General features: G+C 41.5%; 1 protein-coding gene and 1 pseudogene across 4 annotated transcripts in view; both read left to right on the forward strand.

Annotated features, from left to right (window-relative positions):
* Nucleotides 1-3897: 3897 nt before the first annotated feature.
* Nucleotides 3898-14220, forward strand: LOC110530645 (phospholipid hydroperoxide glutathione peroxidase-like; annotated as a pseudogene). Its single transcript, XR_002474565.3, has 7 exons — nt 3898-4304; nt 9333-9427; nt 9520-9664; nt 9844-9995; nt 10134-10158; nt 10266-10325; nt 13781-14220. The product of XR_002474565.3 is annotated as a phospholipid hydroperoxide glutathione peroxidase-like (transcript).
* Nucleotides 14221-16081: 1861 nt separating this feature from the next.
* LOC110530646 (phosphatidylinositol 4-phosphate 5-kinase type-1 gamma) overlaps nt 16082-22261 on the forward strand; it is a 29609-nt gene continuing 23429 nt past the window's right edge. For 2 of the 3 annotated variants that reach the window (XM_036986280.2, XM_036986279.2), the window contains exon 1: nt 16082-16573. In XM_036986280.2, the coding sequence (XP_036842175.2) occupies nt 16456-16573 (118 nt within the window). In that variant the 5' untranslated portion in view covers nt 16082-16455. Of the gene's footprint in view, nt 16574-21953; nt 22130-22261 lie in introns of those variants that run through there. The other variant, XM_036986281.2, reaches the window with a different exon arrangement.

Genomic DNA, 22261 nt, shown 5'->3' on the forward strand with positions numbered 1-22261 from the left:
AAGAAAAATACTTTAGAAAATAGCAGATCCACACCACAATGGGTGAGGCAGGTTGCAGGATTTTTTTTTACTGTTGAGGTTTAGAAAAATATTAAAAAGATATGCAAAGGAAAAATATATAAAAAGATATATACGACAAGACGAGGACAAAGACGTCTGACTACTACGCCATCTTGGAAGATTATGAGGCCAGAATGCTCGGATCAACCCTTCTCCTCTGCCAGAGCGTTCAGTGTGCGCTCTAAACGCTCAGAGAGCGGAACGCTCTGAATTTACAAACGGACAATCTGACAATGCTCTGAATTTACTAATGCCCAGAGGGCACTCTGGCACTCCAGGTTGAATTTACGAACACACCTTTAGCTTGCTATAATGAAAATCCAATTCAACAATGCCAATAATGTTTCAATTCGACTTTTGCTTTCAAAAGCAGCTCAAACATAGAACATGTAAGAATGAACTATAGCCATTGAATTCTACCACTAAAATATACCATGCGTTATTTAACGAACAAGGCACAAGAGGGTGTGTTCTTGTGCATGACGCAGCGCAGAGTGCCTGGATAGAGCCCTTAGCCGTGGTATACCACAACCCCCCTAATTGCCTTATTGCTATTATTAACTAGTTACCTATGTAATTAGAGCAGTAAAAATACATGTTTTGCCATACCCATGGTATACGGTCTGATATACCCAGTTTATAAAGGGAAATACATGAATGCTCTAGAATGCCCTTCAAGCGATTCAGGAACAAGTATTCAACAATGCCATGGTATAATGTCAGTTAATTTGAAAGAATTATGGAGTCCTTCCAATAAAAATGAGTGGTGCACAACTTCAGGATGTTTGGAGTCAAAAAGAGTTGACTCTTGCTCAACTCCCAAAACACGCAGAAACTGTTGCGCACACACACACACTGCCTCATTGTTGCAGTCCTATTAGGAAGATTACATTTGCATTCTAGAGGACTGACATGAACATAATGCTGCACATTTGCCTATAATATTTTAATATAGAAGGGGATGTGTAGGAAGGTAGCAACTAGAATATTTCATTGATATTTCAGTTTTGTGCAGCCTTGACCGATCCCATGGGATGATATGCACTCTAAAAAATGAGGGGTTCAACAAGGGTTCTTCTAAGATCTTCAAAGTCCTTAGAAGAACCTTAGGGTTCTTGACACTGAAAAAAAGGTTACCAAAAGGTTCTTCCAAGAACCCCATTGGAGGTGGGGTTCGTCGAGGAACTTCCTTAGTTGTTAGGTTTCTGCAAGAACCCCCAACTGCCCAATTGAAACATTTGAATTTGAAAGGACAGCAGGTGCAGGCACTTAACTGAAAAATGGAAAGATCTCCTTAATTTAAGGTATGATCTCCTTAATTTGTATGATCTAAATTCATATTGTTTTACGATGGTATCATCTATCTTTTCAAATTTGTGCAAATCTTTCTAAAGCAAAAATGGACACAATTCAATGGATGTCAAACAACAAAGAGCTAAGAATATGTAGGCTATAAAAATATGTTGAAGGCTAGCTGTATTGGGTGCAGATGACTGAACTGCTCACTTTTGTGTTTGTGTCTGCAGGTATATAAATGAGGAGGCATACAAAGGTATGTCTATTGGTATGGTATGTTATGTTATGCAGATCACATTTACCACCACCTCTTCAATGAATAGGTCTCTACATTATGGATAAGATATGTGTCTGAAAACCATTATCAAAACAGTTTTTTAAATTCACATTTACCACAAAAACCAAGGCATGAATACTGCTGTGTGCATTTTTTGTTAATCATCTGTATAATTAAAAAAAATTGGATTCACAGACTTCACCCTCCCTACACCTCTGATGAATAAACCAGGAAACCTGTTAGATCACCATGCACTGCAAAATCGTTCTGGCTATGGATACAGATAACATCAACACATTAACATCAACACGCCAGAGGATATACCCATTGGACTTGGGGCTCTGCTGGGAGTTTGCTTCATATTTAGATGTTTTTATTCTGCTTTGGCACTAAAATCATAATAAACACTGACAACTAAAACATTGTGTTATTGTTATGCATATTATTATTATAACTATTAATAATAATAGGGAAGGGGGGGTAGTGAAAAAATGAATCCCAAAAGGTTCTTCAAAAGATTATTTAAGGATCTGTTAAAAGAGGTTCTTTGAGGAACCATTTTAATGGTTTTTTCAAAGAACTTATAGTGGTTCCTCCACAGTTTCAATTTGAAGAACCCATAAAGGATACTCCGAGAACCTTTTCTTTTTAGTGTATGTTTTTTAAAAAGGCAGTAAATGAGGCTGATTGAACTGTTTTGGTGCCAGACAAGGCTCAACTGATAGCCATGTGTAGCGGTGGTAAGGATTCACTCCATGGTGCTGAAAAGAAAGCTCTGCTGTTGGGACAGCTTTATGTAGGCCCTAACAGTTTGTGAGCACCGTTAGTTGCCGTTATAGTGCAATTAATGTATTGTTTAGTGTTGTGTAGTGGCTTTGCTGGCATGAATAAAAAAAAATTAAAGTATGTTTGCCCCACAAAGATAGATCCAGATTACCAAGATATAGCCCATGCAAACAGTTCTGGCTGTCTCTCTGCCTGTCCCGATCCTTTCTCTCCCTCGCTTGCTCTTTCTCTTTGCTATAAAAACGCTAGCATGTGTTTGGTATTCGGTCTGTTGCGTGTAGAATAGCTCAGCCTACTGATTGATAGCCCTTACTATAGTGTAGAACTTGCCCGAGACATTGCAAGCCAAGAAATTACGAAATACAGCATTGCGATAGCCTATAGCCTACATCTTTTGATCAGTCTGTTGCGTGTAGAATAGCTCAGCCTACTGATTGATAGCCCTTACTATAGTGTAGAACTTGCCCGAGACATTGCAAGCCAAGAAATTACGAAATACAGCATTGCGATAGCCAATAGCCTACATCTTTTGATTACAGATGCATGGTTCTGACTGTCTGCCTGATTGCCGACATACCTACCTAAACCTGGCTGTGGCTCTCCCATCTCTTTCAATGCAATTCAATTTAAGGGGGTTTATTGGCATGGGAAACATATGTTTATTGGCTTGTTTATTGTTTACTCCATGTGTAACTCTGTGTTGTTGTCTGTGTCACACTGCTGTGCTTTATCTTGGCCAGGTCGCAGTTGCAAATGAAAACTGGTTAAATAAAGGTAAAATACTTTTTTTTTTTTTTACATTGCAAAGCAAGTGAAGTAGATAATAAACAAAAGGGAAACAAACAACAAAAATGTACAGTAAACATTACACTCACAGAAGTTCCAAAATAATAAAGACATTTCAAGTGTCAGTGTTGTAACGATGTGCAAATGGTTAAAGTACGAAAGGGAAAATAAATAAACATAAATATGGGTTGTATTTTGTTTGTGCTTTTATTGTGGCTACAGGTCACAAATATTGCTGCTGTGATGGCACACTGTGGTATTTCACTCAGTAGATATGGGAGTTTATCCAAATGGTTTTTTTGTGGATCTGTGTAATCTGAGGGAAATATGTACCTCTAATATGGTCATACATTTGGCAGGAGGTTAGGAAGTGCAGCTCAATTTCCTGAGAGCCAGGTGTGCCTACGTCGGCCTTTCTCAATAGCAAGGCAATGCTGAGTCTGTACATAGTCAAAGGTTTCTTTGCGTTTAGGTCAGTCACAATACCTGCCACTGTGTACTCTTTGTTTAAGGCCAAATAGCATTATAGTGTGCTCTGTTTTTTTGTTAATTCTTTCTAAAGTGTCAAGTAATTATCTATTTGTTTTCTCATGATTTGGTTGGGTCTAATTGTTATTTCTCTCCCTCGCAAACTAGCTTTTTCTTTGCTGTGAAAGATGCGAGAGTTTGTGTTCTCGAACTGAATAGACGACGGAAGTTGCAAAAATACAGAATGAGTCGAGGAGTCGATTCCTAGCGGAAATGGGTATCGACACCGGGAGTTGACGTTATGGAGTCGACTCCTCACCACTACTAAAATTGGCTGGCTAACTAACTAACACACATTCATTGTTTTACACAATATATTTTCACAGTACTGGCAAACCATGTTTGACTAACTTCCTCGCCAACATTAAGGACTTTTTATACCATCAGGTTAATGTCCATTCAAACGGTTTTATATTAGCTTCACTATACAGCGCAGGGATTGGCTACTTTCATGGTTTTCCCCTCACTGGGCGGGACTACACTACTTAAACAGCTTGGTCACAGGATGTGGATCGTAACGCGTGGGTTAGTTTTTGGTTTGCTGGGCAGCAGTGGAGTCGGTAGAGCAATGGTAAGCGTGTTTTGTGTGCTAAACGTTTATGCTAGGTAGTTATTGGTTTGTGACATTACACGTGTAATGAGTGTTTGAGATGTTAACTAAAGGTAGGTCAAATACTGGACTGCTATGTTTACACAATGTCGGGAGGTACAACGGTTAACTCTGTCCGATGTGGAACATTTGCCAGCCAGTTTGGAGAAATTACCTAGCTTGCCCGTCAGCTGCTTGCTAATGCTCATTCCAGCAAACGACTGCTGTTTGTCTGTTTTCGAGTTAGATTTTTTTTTTTAAACGTTAGTTTTAACAAGTGTTGGTCTAAATGCTGTGATTTATCTAGTTAAGGTACTGTAGCTGACGAATCAACTACTAGTTGTCTGGCTTGCTAAGCCCCATTTTTATACATTTTAGCGGTATAATAATCACGAGCCTAAAATGAACGTGCAGACCAAGTAATGAGTAGTCTATATGGTTGTGATCATGCAAACGTACAACTTTAACATAGGAAGTGACTGCGCGTAATGGCGCCGTCAAGTTTGAGTCCAGAAAATAACAAATTCATTGCTATCAGGATTTGAGGATGTGGGGGAGAAGTCTCGCGCTCCCTGAATGTCATACCAAATAAACGTTGCGGTTATTGGTAGTGTTATTTTAGTTTACTTGTGGTACCTAATCCATGTGACTATTTATCAGCCCACCATTGGAGAAACGATCACTTTTTATACCGCGTTCACGTTCTAGTCGAAATATGAACTTTTCCGGCTTGCTTACTAGTTATACACGTGCCGCGTTCAACCAGTTATCAAGTCAGAAATTTTCGGTCTTGTTCCGACTAACACCTGAGTGTAGCATTATTAAGACATGACAGCCAGTCTTGGCAAACTGCTCGATCACGTGAGGCAGCCTGGTCTCATAGACTGACTGTAACATGGTCAATTTAAATTGGGGACACCCCAATTAGTATGTGGTTAATGTAACCATACCTATTAAGCCCATGTCCATCTATAGATTAAAACAAATAATAACCTGCTTTGTAATATTTAAACCAATTCTTCTGAGTTTATTCTAAGCCAATCAGATTTAAAGTTATGGACAGTTATGTCCAAGTTCCCACTAGTGGGAAATTTCAAAGCTGAAAACACTGAGGCAACCTTCAGAAACTAATTTTCCCTAGTTGAGTAACTTTTCTGGCACGTTATCATACTTTATCTAAATTCAGAGTAATGTGCTGATATATTTCATAGACATTAATTACTATGTCTTGCTTTTTGAGTTTTTTTCATGTTAGTTTAAAGTTTTAAAGGAATGTGCAATTGGCATGGACTGCAGGAATGGCCACTAGAGCTGTTGCCAGATAATTGAATGTTCATTTCTCCAGCATATGTCATTTTAGAGAATTTGGCAGTGCGACCAACTGGCCTCAACCTTAGACCACGTGTATGGTGTCTAGGTGAGTGGTTTGCCGACGGGGCACTCTGTTCACAAAGTTGACGTGGTGCTGAGGCAATGTTATGAGCAGGCATAAGCTACAGACAACAAACACGATGACAATTTGATTGCATAGAGATACTGTGACTAGATATGAGGCCCATTGTCCTGCCACTCCTCTTCCATCGCATCATGTTTCAGCATGATAATGCACAACCCTTATGTCAGAAGGATCTTTACATAAATCCTGGAAGCTGAAAATGTCCCAGTAATTCCATGGTCTGCATTCTGACTAGACATGTCGCCTATTGAGCATGTTTGAGGTGGTCTGGTTTGGCATGTACGACAGTGTTCCAGTTCCTGGCAATATCCAGAGACTTCGCACATCCATGAAAGTGGGACAACATTCCACAGGCCACAATCAACAGCTTGATCAACTCGATGCAAAGTAGAGGTGTAGTGCTGATTTAGTATTTGGTGTGACTGCCATTGCCTATGTGGCATTATATGCATCTGTATTTCCAGTGATGTGAAATCCATAGATTTAGGGCCTATGCTTATCAAATGCATATCAGTTGACTGATTTCCTTATGAACTGTAACTCCCTAATCTCTTGACTGCTCAGTATACATTTGTGGGCTTAACCTGTCTGGTACAAGTGGGATGCTAGCGTCCCACCTCAACAGCCAGTGAAATTGCAGGGCGTCAAATTCAAAACATAAATCCATAATTAAAATTCCTTAAACATACAAGTATTTCACCATTTCTAAAGAAACTTATTGTAAATAGAGCCACAGTGTCTTATTTCAAATGGCTTTTACGGCAAAAGCGCACCAAACGATTTAGGTCAGCACCTATTCACAGAACCATACAGCCATTTTCCAGCCAAGGAGAGGGCTCACAAGTCAGAAATAGCGATTTAAATGAATCACTGACCTTTGATCTTCATCAGATGGCACTCACAGGACTTCATGTTACACAATAAATGCCTGTTTTGTTCAATAAAGTTAATCTTTATGTCCAACCTCAATTGAAATTGGTATGTTCAGAAATGCATGGTCTCAAACAAATATCTGGTGAAAGTGCGGAGAGCCACATCAAATAACAGATACTCATCAACATTGATGAAAGATGCAAGTGTTAAATATACGAATACAGAAACTTCTCCTTAATGCAACCTGTCAGATTTCAAAAAGGCTTTATGGCAAAAGCACACTTTGCGATTGTGTTAGGTCAGTGCCTAGACACAGAAACCCATACAGCCATTTTCCGACCAAGGATAGTGTTACAAGTCAGAAATATAATCACTTACCTTTGCTCTTCATCTGGTGGCACTCACAGGTGTCCATGTTGGACAAATGTTTTTGTTTGATAAAGTTCATCTAATGTCCAAATACTTTTTTGTTGGTGTGTTTTTGTTCAGAAATCCAAAGGCACAATGCTTGCTCTCAACACCAAGACAACGTACAATAAAAGATAGTAGAAACATGTCAAACGATGTTTAAAATCAATCCTCAGGTTTGTCATGAATATTCAATAGTATTTCAACCGGACAAAAGCTTCGTCAATGGAAACGGTAAATAACAAATGCTCGCTCCCGATCATGTGATTGGTTCATGTCTGGAAATTTCCACTGTCCCCCCATTGAAAGCGGTGTATCTCCCTAATTTTTCAGAGTAAAAGCCTGAAACGATGCCTAAAGACTGGTCACATATTGAGGAAGCCATTGAGATCGTGAACTGGGTCCTAAGTCTTTGTATGTTGGATAGGTTTTCAATGGAAAAACAGCCTCAAAATAATACTACTTCCTGGTTGGATTTCTGTTTTTGCCTGCCACAAGTTCTGTTATACTCAGACATTATTTTAACAGTTTTGTAAACTTTAGTTTTCTATCCAAATCTACTAATTATATGCATATCCTAGCTTATGGGCCCGAGTAGCAGGCAGTTTAATTTGGGCATGCTTTTCATCAAATTCAGAATGCTGCCCCCTATCCTAGTATGCTGCCCCCTATCCTAGTAAAGTTAATAGGTACACTTACCCTACCGGTTACTTTAGGTTAAAAGGTAACGCAAACGTCCAGCAACCCAACGGTTTTGTGGCCGTGATGAGATTCTTACACAGCTTTATTTTAGCTAATCGGCAACTACTTTGCATGTTACCTAACCTTAATGCTTTAACCTACTTTACTTTAGCCAGCTAGCTAATGTGTTGGCAAAACAATTTTGAATTTGTAACATATCATACATTTTTTTCCAAATTCAGAAACCAATTATACAAATTGCAATTCAACACATCACAATTTGTTAGATTTGCAGTCAGAATAATACACTGAGATCAGGTTGCGTGAAGATTGCAGTAGCATGACACGTGCTAGATTAGTGTTTCCAGGGATAGGCATCTCATCAAAGATTGTGCTGAAGTTGCCCTTTCCCTTACTGATCACCTCAAAACTGACCTTAGATCAGTGTCATTCTTCACACAGGCTATTCTTATAGGCCTAGCTGCCATGTTAAAGTCATGAGGAACCTTGCCCTCTTACTATTTCTTTTTGTTTTACAATCTGCATATTATCCCTCCTGTGGCTAATGATAGAACAGTGGCGTCTGTTCGCCTCTGAATAGCTCCGATCTTAGCCAGTTAATTTACTAGGGAGTTATTCTGTACAACTCTTCTCTAGCTACACACAGATTTTTGTTAAGGTAAAAGTGACACTGGTGGTATTATATTTGGGGTCAAATACCTTCAGCGTAACATCCAGTGTGTGTGCATGACCATATTACTATTTTTCACAACTCTATTTAATGTTTTAAATATCTTTCTGAAGCTGTAAGGTTTCTCATGAAGGCTGTTGCAGTGACTTATTTGCTTATGCCTTAAGGTCAAGTGGTCCAAACACATTGGGTGGATTTCAAGCCCATTGCAGTCACGCCTGTTTTTTTGTTTCATATTGTACAACAGCTGATGTTGTAGTTTATTTTTTTTATCAGTGCTATGTCCTAATAGTTGCTGGTTGACAATCCAGTTTACACAGGATCTTCTAATCAGCCAGTTGTGTGGGTGGTGTTTTGAAAGTGAGTACGCTTTATGTAGGCCCTTATCATTGAGTCTTTTTCAGGGCCATCAGGATTTATGAAGATGGAACAAGTCTGTCACTCCCTGAAGTCATACTAAACATTGCAGAAGAGTTGCTGTTGCGGTTATGGAAGTGTTAGTTTGGCTTACTTGTGGTACCTGATCCTTATGCATACTAATCAGCCCAATCATTAAGGCCACGTGCCTCAAATTCCATTTTATACCACATGGTGACAATTCCAGTCGGTAACTGAGTTAATAGACCAACAGTTCTAAACCTCTCTTCTAATGGCTTGTTTTGCCCTCCCTACTCAGACAGTCCTAGCTAAATACTTGCTTTTTAGCAAATACCATTAAAATTGACATTGAACTATTGCAGTTAGGTACTTAATCCAGAAATTATTTTGTATTGATAGAATGGCTGCTTTGGACTTATTTTTAACTGGTCATTCCATTGTCCTGGTCATGTTCCCTGTGGTTGCACAACATAACCCCTTAGTCTACAGTACAGCAACTGACCCAAACATCCATCTTTCTCAGTGTGCGCAAGTGGGTGACTGGAAGACAGCCAAATATATCTATGAGTTTGGTGCCAAGGACATAGATGGTGAAGATGTGGCCCTAGAGAAATACAGGTGAGCGAGCAGGCCCAGAAAGGTAGGAACTCACCCCATGTATGGCTACTACCTGTCTAACGTTACACCCCCCCTCTCTCTCCTCTGCCCAGGGGGTTTGTCTGCATCATCACCAACGTTGCCTCTAAATGAGGTAAGACCAGGGTAAACTACACTCAGCTAGCGGGAATGCACGCCTCCTACGCTGACAAAGGTTTACGCATCCTGGGCTTCCCCTGCAACCAGTTTGGAGGTCAGGTACGGTGCCGGTTCAAACCACTACTGTAGCATAGCCTTTTCATTCATCCACAGTGGTGTCACGTCATGGGGGCAGTTTTACAACCAATTTGGCCACCGGACTCTGGCTTTGAATTGGAATTTCCATTCTGCCAATCCTAATTATATGATTTGATTGCTTCTCCTTTTCCATTCTCTAGGAGCCAGGTACAGAGGTGGAAATCAAGGAGTTTGTCAAACAATTTGACGTTCAGTTTGACATGTTCAGCAAGATTGATGTGAACGGAGACGGCGCTCACCCTCTCTTTAAGTGGATGAAGGAACAGCCCAAGGGAAAGGGTACTCTGGGAAAGTGAGTTTTGTCCCCCCTGATGGGTCTATGCTCCATATCCTACCTATTTGGATTTGACCTGAGATTATTGACTTCAGTTGCCCAGAACATTGTAATGCTTGAACTCTATGGTTGTAACAGCAGTTTCTCTTTCTGCAGTAACATCAAATGGAATTTCACAAAGGTGACTTTTTCTCACTGACATGATTAACACAATTGAATTAAGTTGCTTGCTAAACATTTAGCTATGATCTATTGTACTGTATGTCATGCTATGCATTTCCCCCTCAGTTCCTGATCAACAGAGAAGGGCAGGTGGTGAAGAGATACGGGCCAATGGATGACCCCATTGTAAGTGGCCAGCAGTCGTGCATCAGTCTAATCTCATGTTTGACTATTTGTAGGGAAAGGATACCCTATAGTGGCCAGTTAGATGGTTTATGAAGCACATTTGGCTACCAAAGTTGTGCCGACTGGCATGAAGGTTAATCAAAGATACACTGCTCAAAAAAAATAAAGGGAACACTAAAATAACACATCCTATAAATATTATTAAATACTTTTCTTTACATAGTTGAATGTGCTGACAACAAAATCACAAAAATTCTCAATGGTAATTAAATTTATCAACCCATGGAGGTCTGGATTTGGAGTCGCACTCAAAATTAAAGTGGAGAACCACACTACAGGCTGATCCAACTTTGATGTAATTGTTACAGGAATTAAATTCTGTTTTAATACCCAATTAAACACTCTGTCAATTCATAAGAGTTTGTAAGACCCTTATTTGTATAAAATGGACAGAGACCAGTCTTTGAAATCAACCAGCTGCGTTTATTCTCATGAGTACTGCCCATGATACATTTTATCACAGGTTATAAACTGAAAATGAAGTCAGCGTTTTCTAAACTGTTCCGTCTCTTCTTGACACTGGTACAAAGGCTGTATAGTTCTCAAGCCTTCCCACATCGTCTAGAGCCAAGGTCAGCCTGTGTAGATAAGCATTCTAGCCAGTCTGGCGATAGTTAATTCATTTCTACCAAGGAACAGACCGTCATTGTTCTAATTCTTGATTATATTTACACTATATTCAGTACTAGAATTAAAAAGAATTCATACATATACTGTAACATAATAGTATGCTGATTAGTCAGTCCTGATTGAAATGTATACATAACGTATAATGTATACATTTAATTAGTCATCCCTTAACCTGTTATGGATGTGAATTTTCGCAGCTTTTTGTTAAAAATCGCGCAACATTTCAAAGTCCTGCTACTCATGCCAGGAATATAGTATATGCATATGATAAGTATGTGTGTATAGAAAACACTCTAAAGTCTCTAAAACTGGTTAAATCGGGTCTGTGGCTATAACAAAACGTGTTTAGGAGTAAAAATCCCTGGTAAAACTGTTTACCAAAAACACAAAAAATAATTGGCCGCCATTCAATGTATTGTTTAAGGCGACCTAAAATGAATGAGGATCCCCTGTAAACGCCTACAGCTTCCACACGATGTTGCCATTGCTGTCAATTTCTGACTCATTTATCCTTGGTTACAACACGAATAGGCCCCTCCTTTCTTGAGGCGCACCACAGTATGTTGTGAAACTGAAAAAATGGACGATTTCCAGACTTGCTGCTATCGAATACAGATCGCCCCGTGATCAATTTGATACATCATTAACGTTTAATACCTCAAGTTGGTTTAGAAAAGTCATTTGAAGTGATTTGTAAAAGTTTATAGGCAACGTTTGTAATTTTAAAAAGCGTCTTGTAAATGGGCTTTTTGCAGCATCAGACTGGCCTTCAGCAAATGACATTTTGGTTATACAATGACGGATTTAATCGGGAAAGACCCAATTGTGATGTTTATGGGACATATAGGAGTGCCAACAAAGAAGCTCATCCAAGGTAATGGATGTTTATATTTTATTTCTGCGTTTTGGGTAGCGCCGGCTACCGCAAAATCTGTTTACGTGTCGTGCTGGTATTTTGGGGGGGTGCATGCTATCAGATAATAGCTTCTCATGCTTTCGCCGAAAAGCATTTTACAAATCTGACTTGGTGGCTAGATTCACAACGAGTGTAGCTTTAATTCAGTACCTTGCATGTGTATTTTTATGAAAGTTTGAGATTTATCGAGTACTTTAGGTGGCGCTCTGAAATTTCCGCTGAGCTGTTCCTGTGCAGGGACCACCTCCGTAATAATGTCCTTAAAACAAGTCAAAATGAGGCTCAGTAGTGTGTGGCCTCCACGTGCCTGTATGACCTCCCTACAACGCCTGGGCATGCTCCTGATGAGGTGGCGGATAGTCTCCTGAGGGATCTCCTCCCACACCTGGACTAAAGCATCCGCCAACTCCTGGACAGTCTGTTGGTGGATGGAGTGAGGCATGATGTTTGGGGCGGCAGGGTAGCCTAGTGGTTAGAGCGTTGGACTAGTAACCGGAAGGTTGTGAGTTCAAACCCCCGAGCTGACAAGGTACAAATCTGTCGTTCTGCCCCTGAACAGGCAGTTAACCCACTGTTCCCAGGCCGTCATTGAAAATAAGAATTTGTTCTTAACTGACTTGCCTGGTTAAATAAAGGTAAAATAAAAAAAATAAATAAAAAAATGTCCCAGATGTGCTCAATTGGATTCAGGTCTGGGGAACGGGCGGGCCAGTCCATAGCATCAATGCCTTCTTCTTACAGGAACTGCTGACACACTCCTGCCACTTGAGGTCTAGCATTGTCTTGCATTAGGAGGAACCCAGGGCCAACCGCACCAGCATATGGTCTCACAAGGGGTCTGATCTCATCTTGGTACCTAATGGCAGTCTGGCGAGCACATGGAGGGCTGTGCGGCCCCCCAAAGAAATGCCACCCCACACCATGACTGACCCACCGCCAAACCGGTCATGCTGGAGGATGTTGCAGGCAGCAGAACGTTATCCACGGCGTCTCCAGACTCTGTCACATGTGCTCAGTGTGAACCTGCTTTCATCTGTGAAGAGCACAGGGCGCCAGTGGCGAATTTGCCAATCTTGGTGTTCTCTGGCAAATGCCAAACATCCTGCACGGTGTTGGGCTGTAAGCACAACCCCACCTGTGGACGTCGGGCCCTCATACCACCCTCATGGAGTCTGTTTCTGACTGTTTGAGCAGACACATGCACATTTGTGGCCTGCTGGAGGTCATTTTGCAGGGCTCTGGCAGTGCTCCTCCTTGCACAAAGGCGGGTTGCTGCTGGGTTGTTGCCCTCCTGCGGCCTCCTCCACGTCTCCTGATGTACTGGCCTGTCTCCTGGTAGCGCCTCCATGCTCTGGACACTATGCTGACAGACACAGCAAACCTTCTTGCCACAGCTCGCATTGATGTGCCATCCTGGATGAGCTGCACTACCTGAGCCACTTGTGTGGGTTGTAGACTCTGTCTCATGCTACCACTAGAGTGAAGGCACCGCCAGCATTCAAAAGTGACCAAAACATCAGCCAGGAAGCATAGGAACTGAGAAGTGGTCTGTGGTCCCCACCTGCAGAACCACTCCTTTATTGGGGGTGTCTTGCTAATTGCCTATAATTTCCACCTGTTGTCTATTCCATTTGCACAACAGCATGTGACATTTATTGTCAATCAGTGTTGCTTCCTAAGTGGACAGTTTGATTTCACATAAGTGTGATTGACTTGGCGTTACATTGTAAGTGTTCCCTTTATTTTTTGAGCAGTGTATTATTGAAAGGCTAAAGGGCTGTCCCTGATTTTGCTTAACCTCAGTATAACGCTGTAATAGGAACCTTGCACTGACTCATCTCTCTCACAGGTGATCGAGAAGGACCTTCCTAAATACCTGTGACGTCTCTGATTTCTGAGCCCTTGTCCATCCTGCCGGTGGATCTCTCCTTTGGGATTGTGGGTATAAGTGGCTGTGTCCTGGACCAGTGACGGCCTGTCTGTAAACCCGGCCTGCGGAGAGGACAGGCCTGATGAAACCTAGCGTGCAAAACCCCCAGGAACCACCCACCCATACCCAGTTAGAACAGAGGAGAGGACTCGATAGCTACAGCAGTTTGTGTATATTTAGAACACTGCACTCCCACGCACAACACCCCATAAATGAGACCTATTGCATCCCCATAGTACTGATATGAATGTCCAACTGTCCCTGCTTCCTATAAATTGTGAACTTTGTCTGTACCAGTGTTACTCAATAAATATTTGAAGCTATTTATATGGTGAAATAAACTGGCAAAGCTACTGAAACTGTTTATGGTCTAATTTATAAACTAATTTCAACAGACTTTGTACAACAAGTTAGATGACTTGCATGAAATAGCTATTTTATGACTTTTTACTGGAAGATATTTTACTCTAGGTTATAGCCTCGTCCTGAATTTTTGGGATGGGAATGATTTGTGCTGCCAGTCTACCCAACTGGACATAATTTAGTGGGTCAGCATGCCCAATGAAATTATGATTTGATTTTGCACACTGGGTTTTTGTCGCTCATTAGCTGAAATAATAGTTCCCTGAAATGTTCCATACTCAAAGCTTATTTTGTGAATTTTGTACACCTCCCTGTTAATGAGCATTTCTCCTTTGCCAAGATAAGCCATCCACTTGACAGGCGTGGCATCTCAAGAAGCCTAAACAGCATCACACAGGTGCACCTTGTGCTGAAGACAAAGGCCACTAAAATGTGAAGTTTTGTCATGTTTGAGTGTAAATGGCTTGCTATCGGCAAGAATGTCCTCCAGAGCTGTTGCTAGAGAGTCAAATGTTAATTTCCCTACCAATAGCTGCCTCTGTCATTTTAGAGAATTTGTCAGTATGTCCAACTGGCATCACAACCTCAGACCACGCGTTACCACACCAGCCCAGGACCTCCACGTCTTCACCTGCTGGATCGTGTGAGACCAGCCACCTGGACATCTGGTGAAATTGTGGGTTTGCACAAATCAATCTCCAGAAACTCAAACTGCCTCGGAAGATCGTATGCATGCTCGTCCTCAGCAGGGGTCTTGACCTGATTGCAGTTAGTAACTGACTTCAGTGGGCAAATGCTCATTTCACTGGCATGCTGGAGAAGTATGCTCTTCACAGATGTTTCAGCTGTACCGGGCAGTAGGGTTTTGGTATGGGCAGGCAAAAGCAACGAACACAATTGCATTTATTAATGGAAATTTGAATGCATAGAGACAGGTGACGAGATCCTGAGGCCCAATATTGCATTCATTTGCTCCCATCACCTCATGTTTCAGCATGATAATGCACAGCCCCATGTCGCCAGGATCTGTACACAATTCCTGGAAGCTGAAAAGATCCCAGTTCTTCCATGGCCTGCATACTCACCTGACATGTCACCCATTGAGCATGTTCAAGATGCTCTGGATCGATGTGTATGACAGTGTTCCAGTTCCCGCTAATATACAGAAACTTCGCACAGCCATGAAAGATTGGGACAACACTCCACAGGCCACAACAGCCTGTTCAAATCAATGTTGAATTGTCATGTGCGCCCAATACAACAGTTGTAGACCTTACAGTGAAATGCTTACTTACAGGCTCTAACTAACAGTGCAAAAAATGTATTAGGTGGACAATAGGTAAGTAAAGAGATAAAAACAACAGTAAAAAGACTGAAAAAGAACGCACCGGTTAGTGTGGCTGGTTGAGGTAGAATGTATAGTTCAAGTGACACTTCATATGATATACAGAGTAGCAGCAGTGTAACAGAGGGGGGAGGGGGCACGCAATGTAAATAGTCCAGGTAGCCATTGGATCATCTGTTCAGGAGTCTTAAGGAGTAAAAACTGTTGAGAAACCTTTTTGTCCTAGACTTTGCACTCTGGTACTGCTTGTCATGCGTTAGTAGAGAGAACAGTCTATGGCTGGGGTCTTAAGACGATTTTTAGAGCCTTCCTCTGACACCGCCTGGTGAAGAGGTCCTGGATGGCAGGCAGGTTTAGGTGCTCTATGCGAAGTAGATGTTGCGCTGCAGGAGGCATATGGTCACACCAGATACTGACTGGTTTTGTCATCCATGTCCTTACCTCTTTAAGGTACAGGATCGGTGACCAACACATTCATATCTGTATTCCCAGTCATGTGATATTTATAGATTAGAGCCTGCATGTTGCGTTTATTGTTCAGTGTGTATGAGCATGTCAACCGCAAGAGGATGCTCCGATGACATGTATGATAGACCATCTTCCTTGAATGACGCAGACACAGCTGTGAGAATGCAACTGAGTGGGTTTATAATGCTCGAGAGGAACAGTATGATATAGCCACAGCTGCGTATTATGCGACAAGACATCCCCCGTAGTGTGTGCATCATGCTCGTACAATTGCCGCGATGAAGATACGACTAGTGTTGAAAAGGCGATGAGGCCAACTATGTAGCCTATTCAACGTGATGTCAGAGTCCTATACATTCGGCATTCGCCATAGCATCAACGACGGGCATATAAAGCGCCGTTTATCTGGGAATTGTAAATGGATGAGATTGCGACATCGGGGGAGGCCGGGGGAAGCATGCCCACATCTGGGGCGGAGAGATCGGACCAGATAGATACGGTCGGCTTCTTGCTCAAGCTTTCTTCTGCAGACATGGGTTCGTATGCCTGTGGTTAATTATGAGACGAATTGACTCACAACATTTGCATTATTTAGAGCTCGTTCAGATGAGCTCGAGCGTCAGTAGAGCGCTGGCACTGTTCGATGTTGCGTAAAAGCGTTCATGCGGGTTTTGGTCCAGCTGTCAAATATGGTTTGTCTCAGTAGCCTAAATTATCTGTCAGTTTCCACACCTGATAAATGATTAACATTAATAGGCCTATAGCTAACCAAGATACTCACTCTGCTATTTAAGACTAGGACAAGACGCCAGCCACCACCAAAATTCTAAGTAATTAATGCAGACATTGAGCATGCAGAACAGAAGCTGATCTACCTCAAAATGTTCAGAATGTACAGGTTGTCAGGTAATGTCCAGGGCCTGACTATGTGTACGTGGTCTGAAAACACTCCTGCCTAGTTCAGGTCAGGACCCTCTCTACAGACTAGTCTGTCTTGGCAGTCTGTGGCATCAGATCATGGTCAATTCATAGTCTATCAGCAGGAAACAGAATCAGTCCTACAACCTTAAGCCCATTATTGTAAAAGTTTGTGATTTGTAGAGCAAGAGAGAGAGTGTGTGTGAAAGTCAATCCTCTATCTATACAATTCTTTGACCATCTTCAATGCTTATTTATAGATCAAACTAGGCCTATGTCTTTGTCACATAAAAGTGTAACAGTGTAAAATACAAAACATAAGGAAGCAGAGAGAAACCTGGAGGTGAATTATTAATGAACAGTAAAGAGCCTCTCTGCCTCTGCTTTATCTGAGCATCACCAAACGACCAAGTGAGCTGGCTCTCACCTGGTGGCAGAGTATATACTGTAGGCAACAGCACAATACTTTACCCTATTATAATATTCCTGGGTAGCCCTGAATATTGGAAGAGCACCTTGTACCAGATATGTATGTAAGCGGAAGCACAATTGCAATGGAAGAACAGAAAATTGGTTAGTTGCATTCTAGTCTATTAAGGGATAATATCTATTACATCAATCTCAGAACCCAGAACCAAATCTCTCACGTGCGCAGGCCAGATACTCAATTTGGTTTCTGTAACGAGAGACTATTTCATACATGTATATATAACAGCAATGTAATGTAACCAATCTTTATTTAAAGATGATGAGTCAGAGAGGAACTGGATGCAGCATATGTGAATAGACGTCATGTTAACTGAACCATCAAGCTGTACTCCATCTTCTGTGCTTCCTCTCATTAAAGCCGTACAAGCAGTGTTACACACACACACACACACACACACACACACACATAGAAATACAGTGTACAAAACATTAGTAACACCTGCTCTTTCCATGACATGGTAGACTGTCCAGGTGAAAGCCATGATCACTTATTGATGTCACTTGTTAAATCCACTTCAATCATCAGAGGAGGATGAAGGGAAGGAGACAGGCTCCAGTGCTTGAATACATTAACAATGACAAGTTGAATGCCATGGCAGATTCCATATTGCACATGGAGTAAATGGACATTCAATGGTCAACAGCAGTCAACAGCAAATAAAGGAAGCACCAACATAAAGTGTCTTAATAGGGCGTTGGGCCACCATGAACAAGAACAGCTTGAATGCACCGTGGCATAGATTCTACAAGTGTCTGGAACTCTACTGGAGGGATGCGACACCATTCTCCCATAATAAATTCCTTAGTTTGGTGTTTTGTTGATGGTGGTGGAAAATCCCTTCTCAGGCGCCGCTCCAGAATCTCCCATAAGTGTTCAGTTGGGTTGAGATCTGATGACTGAGACGGCCACGACATATGGTTTACATTGTTTTCATGCTCATCAAACCGTTCAGTGACCACCCATGCCCTGTGAATGGGGGCATTGTCATCCTATGGAGGCATAGCCATGGGAACCAAAATAATGGCCTGCCCAGCATTTTTATACATGACCCTAAGCATGATGGGATGGTAATTGCTTAATGAACTACTTTCAATATACTTTCAACTCAAGTGTTTCCAATATTTTGGCAGTTACCTCTACTCTTGACATTGCAGTCAATTCACCATTGCATTTTCACAGTTTTCCATCTGTACAGAAGCAGCATTTCCCCCCCCCACACACACAAACACACACACAAAGAAACAGCCCTGGTAATCCGTTTACTGTCACGCTGGTATAAGGGATCGGGAGACAGGCACAGGAATGCGTAACAGGTTTTTTAAATTTACCCAAATTACAGCGTGCCGTGTAAAGGCATGGGACGAAGACCAAACACTATACAAAACACAGTGTTGACACCCAAACAAACACTATACAAAACACAGTGTTGACACCCAAACAAACACTATTACAAAACAGAGTGTTGACACCCAAACAAACACTATACAAAACACAGTGTTGACACCCAAACAAACACTATTACAAAACATAGTGTTGACACCCAAACAAACACTATACAAAGCACAGTGTTGACACCCAAACAAACACTATACAAAACACAGTGTTGACACCCAAACAAACACAATTACAAAACATAGTGTTGACACCCAAACAAACACTATACAAAGCACAGTGTTGACACCCAAACAAAAGAGAGAGGAGTAACTTGAATAAATAACACAATCGCACAATCATTATCACACGGGACGAGACCCGTAATCGTCTGCACAATATACGTGGCATGAAAGCCAAAACAACATAGCACAGGTACTTTCACGAACCAACGGACATTCTAACAATAATCGACAGGACAATGGTAAACCAAGTACACAATTACTAATCACTGGGTATTGTTTTATTTATTTGTTATCTTTATTTAACTAGGCAAGTCAGTTAAGAACAAATTCTTATTTTCAATGACAGCCTAGGAACAGTGGGTTAACTGCCTTGTTCAGTGGCAGAACGACAGATGTTTATCTTGTCAGCTCAGTGATTCGATCTTCCAACCTTTCGGTCACTGGTCCAACGCTCTAACCACTAGGTTACCTGTCACCCCCTGGAATAGGGGCCAGGTGTGTGTAATGAAAGTTCTGGAATTGTGCCGTGACATTTACCAGCAGCACTTCGACTAGTGACAGTGCTAGAGACTGGCATCTGGTCCACTCCGCATCCAGCAGACCTTTAGCCACTCTCTCTTTTTACTCACTCTCTCTCACTCTCTCTCCTCTCTTTCCCCCCTCTCTCTCCTCTTTTCCCCTCTCTCACGTTCTCTCATACATTCTTTACACTTTCTTCTCATCTCTTTCTCTCTTCCCTTTTCTCTTCTCTTTTCTCCATTCTCTATTAACCCTAAAGAGTGGATTGGATTATAAAACATCATGTATAATTATTACATAAGACAAGAGCAGGACAGACACACAGTAACAGTGACCACTGAGCCATGGGGACTGAGATGATACGATACGATACATTGATATGTCTGTTCATGTGAATATAACCCCACAGTTACTCACTCAGGGCATATTTGTGAGGCATTATGTTTCAGAATGCAGATCCAGTGTAAGGCTATTTGAAATAGCGCATTATACCTTTTATACATACTGTAGCTGAGCATTCTGACTTCCACCAGCACAAAACTACTCAAGGCTGAAGGTGTCTGATTTAGACTTGAATGAGCTTGAACGGTGGAGAATGTGGATGTGTTCAGTGTGTGTGTTTACATGCTTGTGTGGGGGTGTGTGTATAACTGCTCTATCCCCTAGACGACAGTGTTGTGCTATTAGACAATCTTACACAACTCTTGTTTATGTCTCAATAACACTCAGCATCAGGCGGCCATATTGTGAGCCGGCCAGTGAGAGGCTTAATCCTCTTTATACCATCTCTCACACGCACGCACACACACACACACACACACACACACACACATACACTCACACATACACTCACTCCTAACAGTCTAATTTAATACATTCCAATACAATCTCTGAAAATTATGCTGCCTCTGGAAACTTAATCAGTCATTTTATGATCTGAAACATTCTGCTTTTTCAAACTATATTACAAAAATAACCTTTGAGCATAAAAGGATGCCAGTGTCTAAGGCATTGATCCAAATCTCGATTTACAACTTTCTCACGTCGCTTCTGAATAACCGAGTGATGAACGAGACTTGGAAGTCTGATACCGCGAGACTACGTTGACCCTGAAACAGTAGTATTGTATACTGTAGTATGGTGATAGGTTGCCTTTGAGTATAGCTCCTCAGCAAATTATGTCCTGACCTTAATCCTACAGCAGAGAGGTACTATCTGGGTACGGGCTACCTGAGGGTTCTGTCTGAAGGTTTTGTTTGGGTGTTCCATTCTGTTTCTGTTCCATCTGAGTGTTCCACCATCTACTTGAGTGTTCTGTCTTTCTGAATGTTCTGTATGTCTGAATGTTCTGTCTGTTGAATGTTCTGTCTTTCTGAATGTTCTGTCTGTTGAATGTTCTGTCTTTCTGAATGTTCTGTCTGTTGAATGTTCTGTCTTTCTGAATGATCTGTCTGTTGAATGTTCTGTCTTTCTGAATGTTCTATCTGTTGAATGTTCTGTCTTTCTGAATGTTCTGTCTGTTGAATGTTCTGTCTTTCTGAATCAAATCAAATCAAATCAAATCAAATTTATTTATATAGCCCTTCGTACATCAGCTGATATCTCAAAGTGCTGTACAGAAACCCAGCCTAAAACCCCAAACAGCAAACAATGCAGGTGTAGAAGCACGTGGCTAGGAAAAACTCCCTAGAAAGGCCAAAACCTAGGAATAAACCTAGAGAGGAACCAGGCTATGTGGGGTGGCCAGTCCTCTTCTGTGTGTCTGTTGAATGTTCTGTCTGTTGAATGTTCTGTCTGTTGAGTGTTCTGTCTGTTGAGTGTTCTGTATGTCTGAATGTTCTGTCTGAATCATCTGCCTTTCTGAGTGTTCTGCACATATGCAGTAATTAGGAATTAGAACTCTGCATGACTGGCAAAGTCCAACAAAAGACCCTGCTAGGAAGACAACATTCCAGAAACGAATCTGTAGTGTGAAGGCCGTTAGCCCAGTGTCATTGCTAGACCTTAAGATCAATAACTTAAAAGATTGGGTCGGTCTGTTGTGTGTCCCATTGTTTTGGCCCTGGTGTGTCTATCTGTCCTTTCTCTCTCTCTCTCTCTCTCTCTCTCTCTCTCTCTCTCTCTCTCTCGTTTTCTATCTTTCTTTCTATCTTTCTTTCGTTCTTTCTTTCTTTCTTTCTTTCTTTCTTTCTTTCTTTCTTTCTTTCTTTCTTTCTTTCTTTCTTTCTTTCTCTCTCTTGCTAACCTCCATCACGGGCCATCTTCCTGCAGCTTGTTGTTCCAGTAGCTGGCAACTCTCTTAATCCTGCACTCTGATTGGATGCTCACTGCTCAGGGCATCCAGTCTACTGGGAGACGGTGGTGGTGTAAACCAATGACAGGGAGTTCAGATTAAAGAGTCAGGACTGATCTACTCTAGAAATAGATTTTATCTACGTCAGCTGCAGACAACAACTAGCGACAGGTCTGAATTTTGGGGAATTTTTGAATGTGTTTTTGGTAGCAGCAACTGCAGTGCCATTTTACCTTCAGACTTGAGTGACAGAGAGGTGAGTGAGACATTCAAAACTCTTAAAGGGTAAATGTGTTTACGCAAACTCAAGGTTTGCACTCTGATAAGTGTTAAAGGTATTACTGTAAGTACAACCAGAAGTGTTTCTTGGGTTGAGTCTGGCTGTGCT

This window comes from Oncorhynchus mykiss, chromosome 8 (genome assembly GCF_057628025.1).
Source record: "Oncorhynchus mykiss isolate SJ-2025 chromosome 8, ASM5762802v1, whole genome shotgun sequence".
NCBI lineage: Eukaryota > Metazoa > Chordata > Actinopteri > Salmoniformes > Salmonidae > Oncorhynchus > Oncorhynchus mykiss.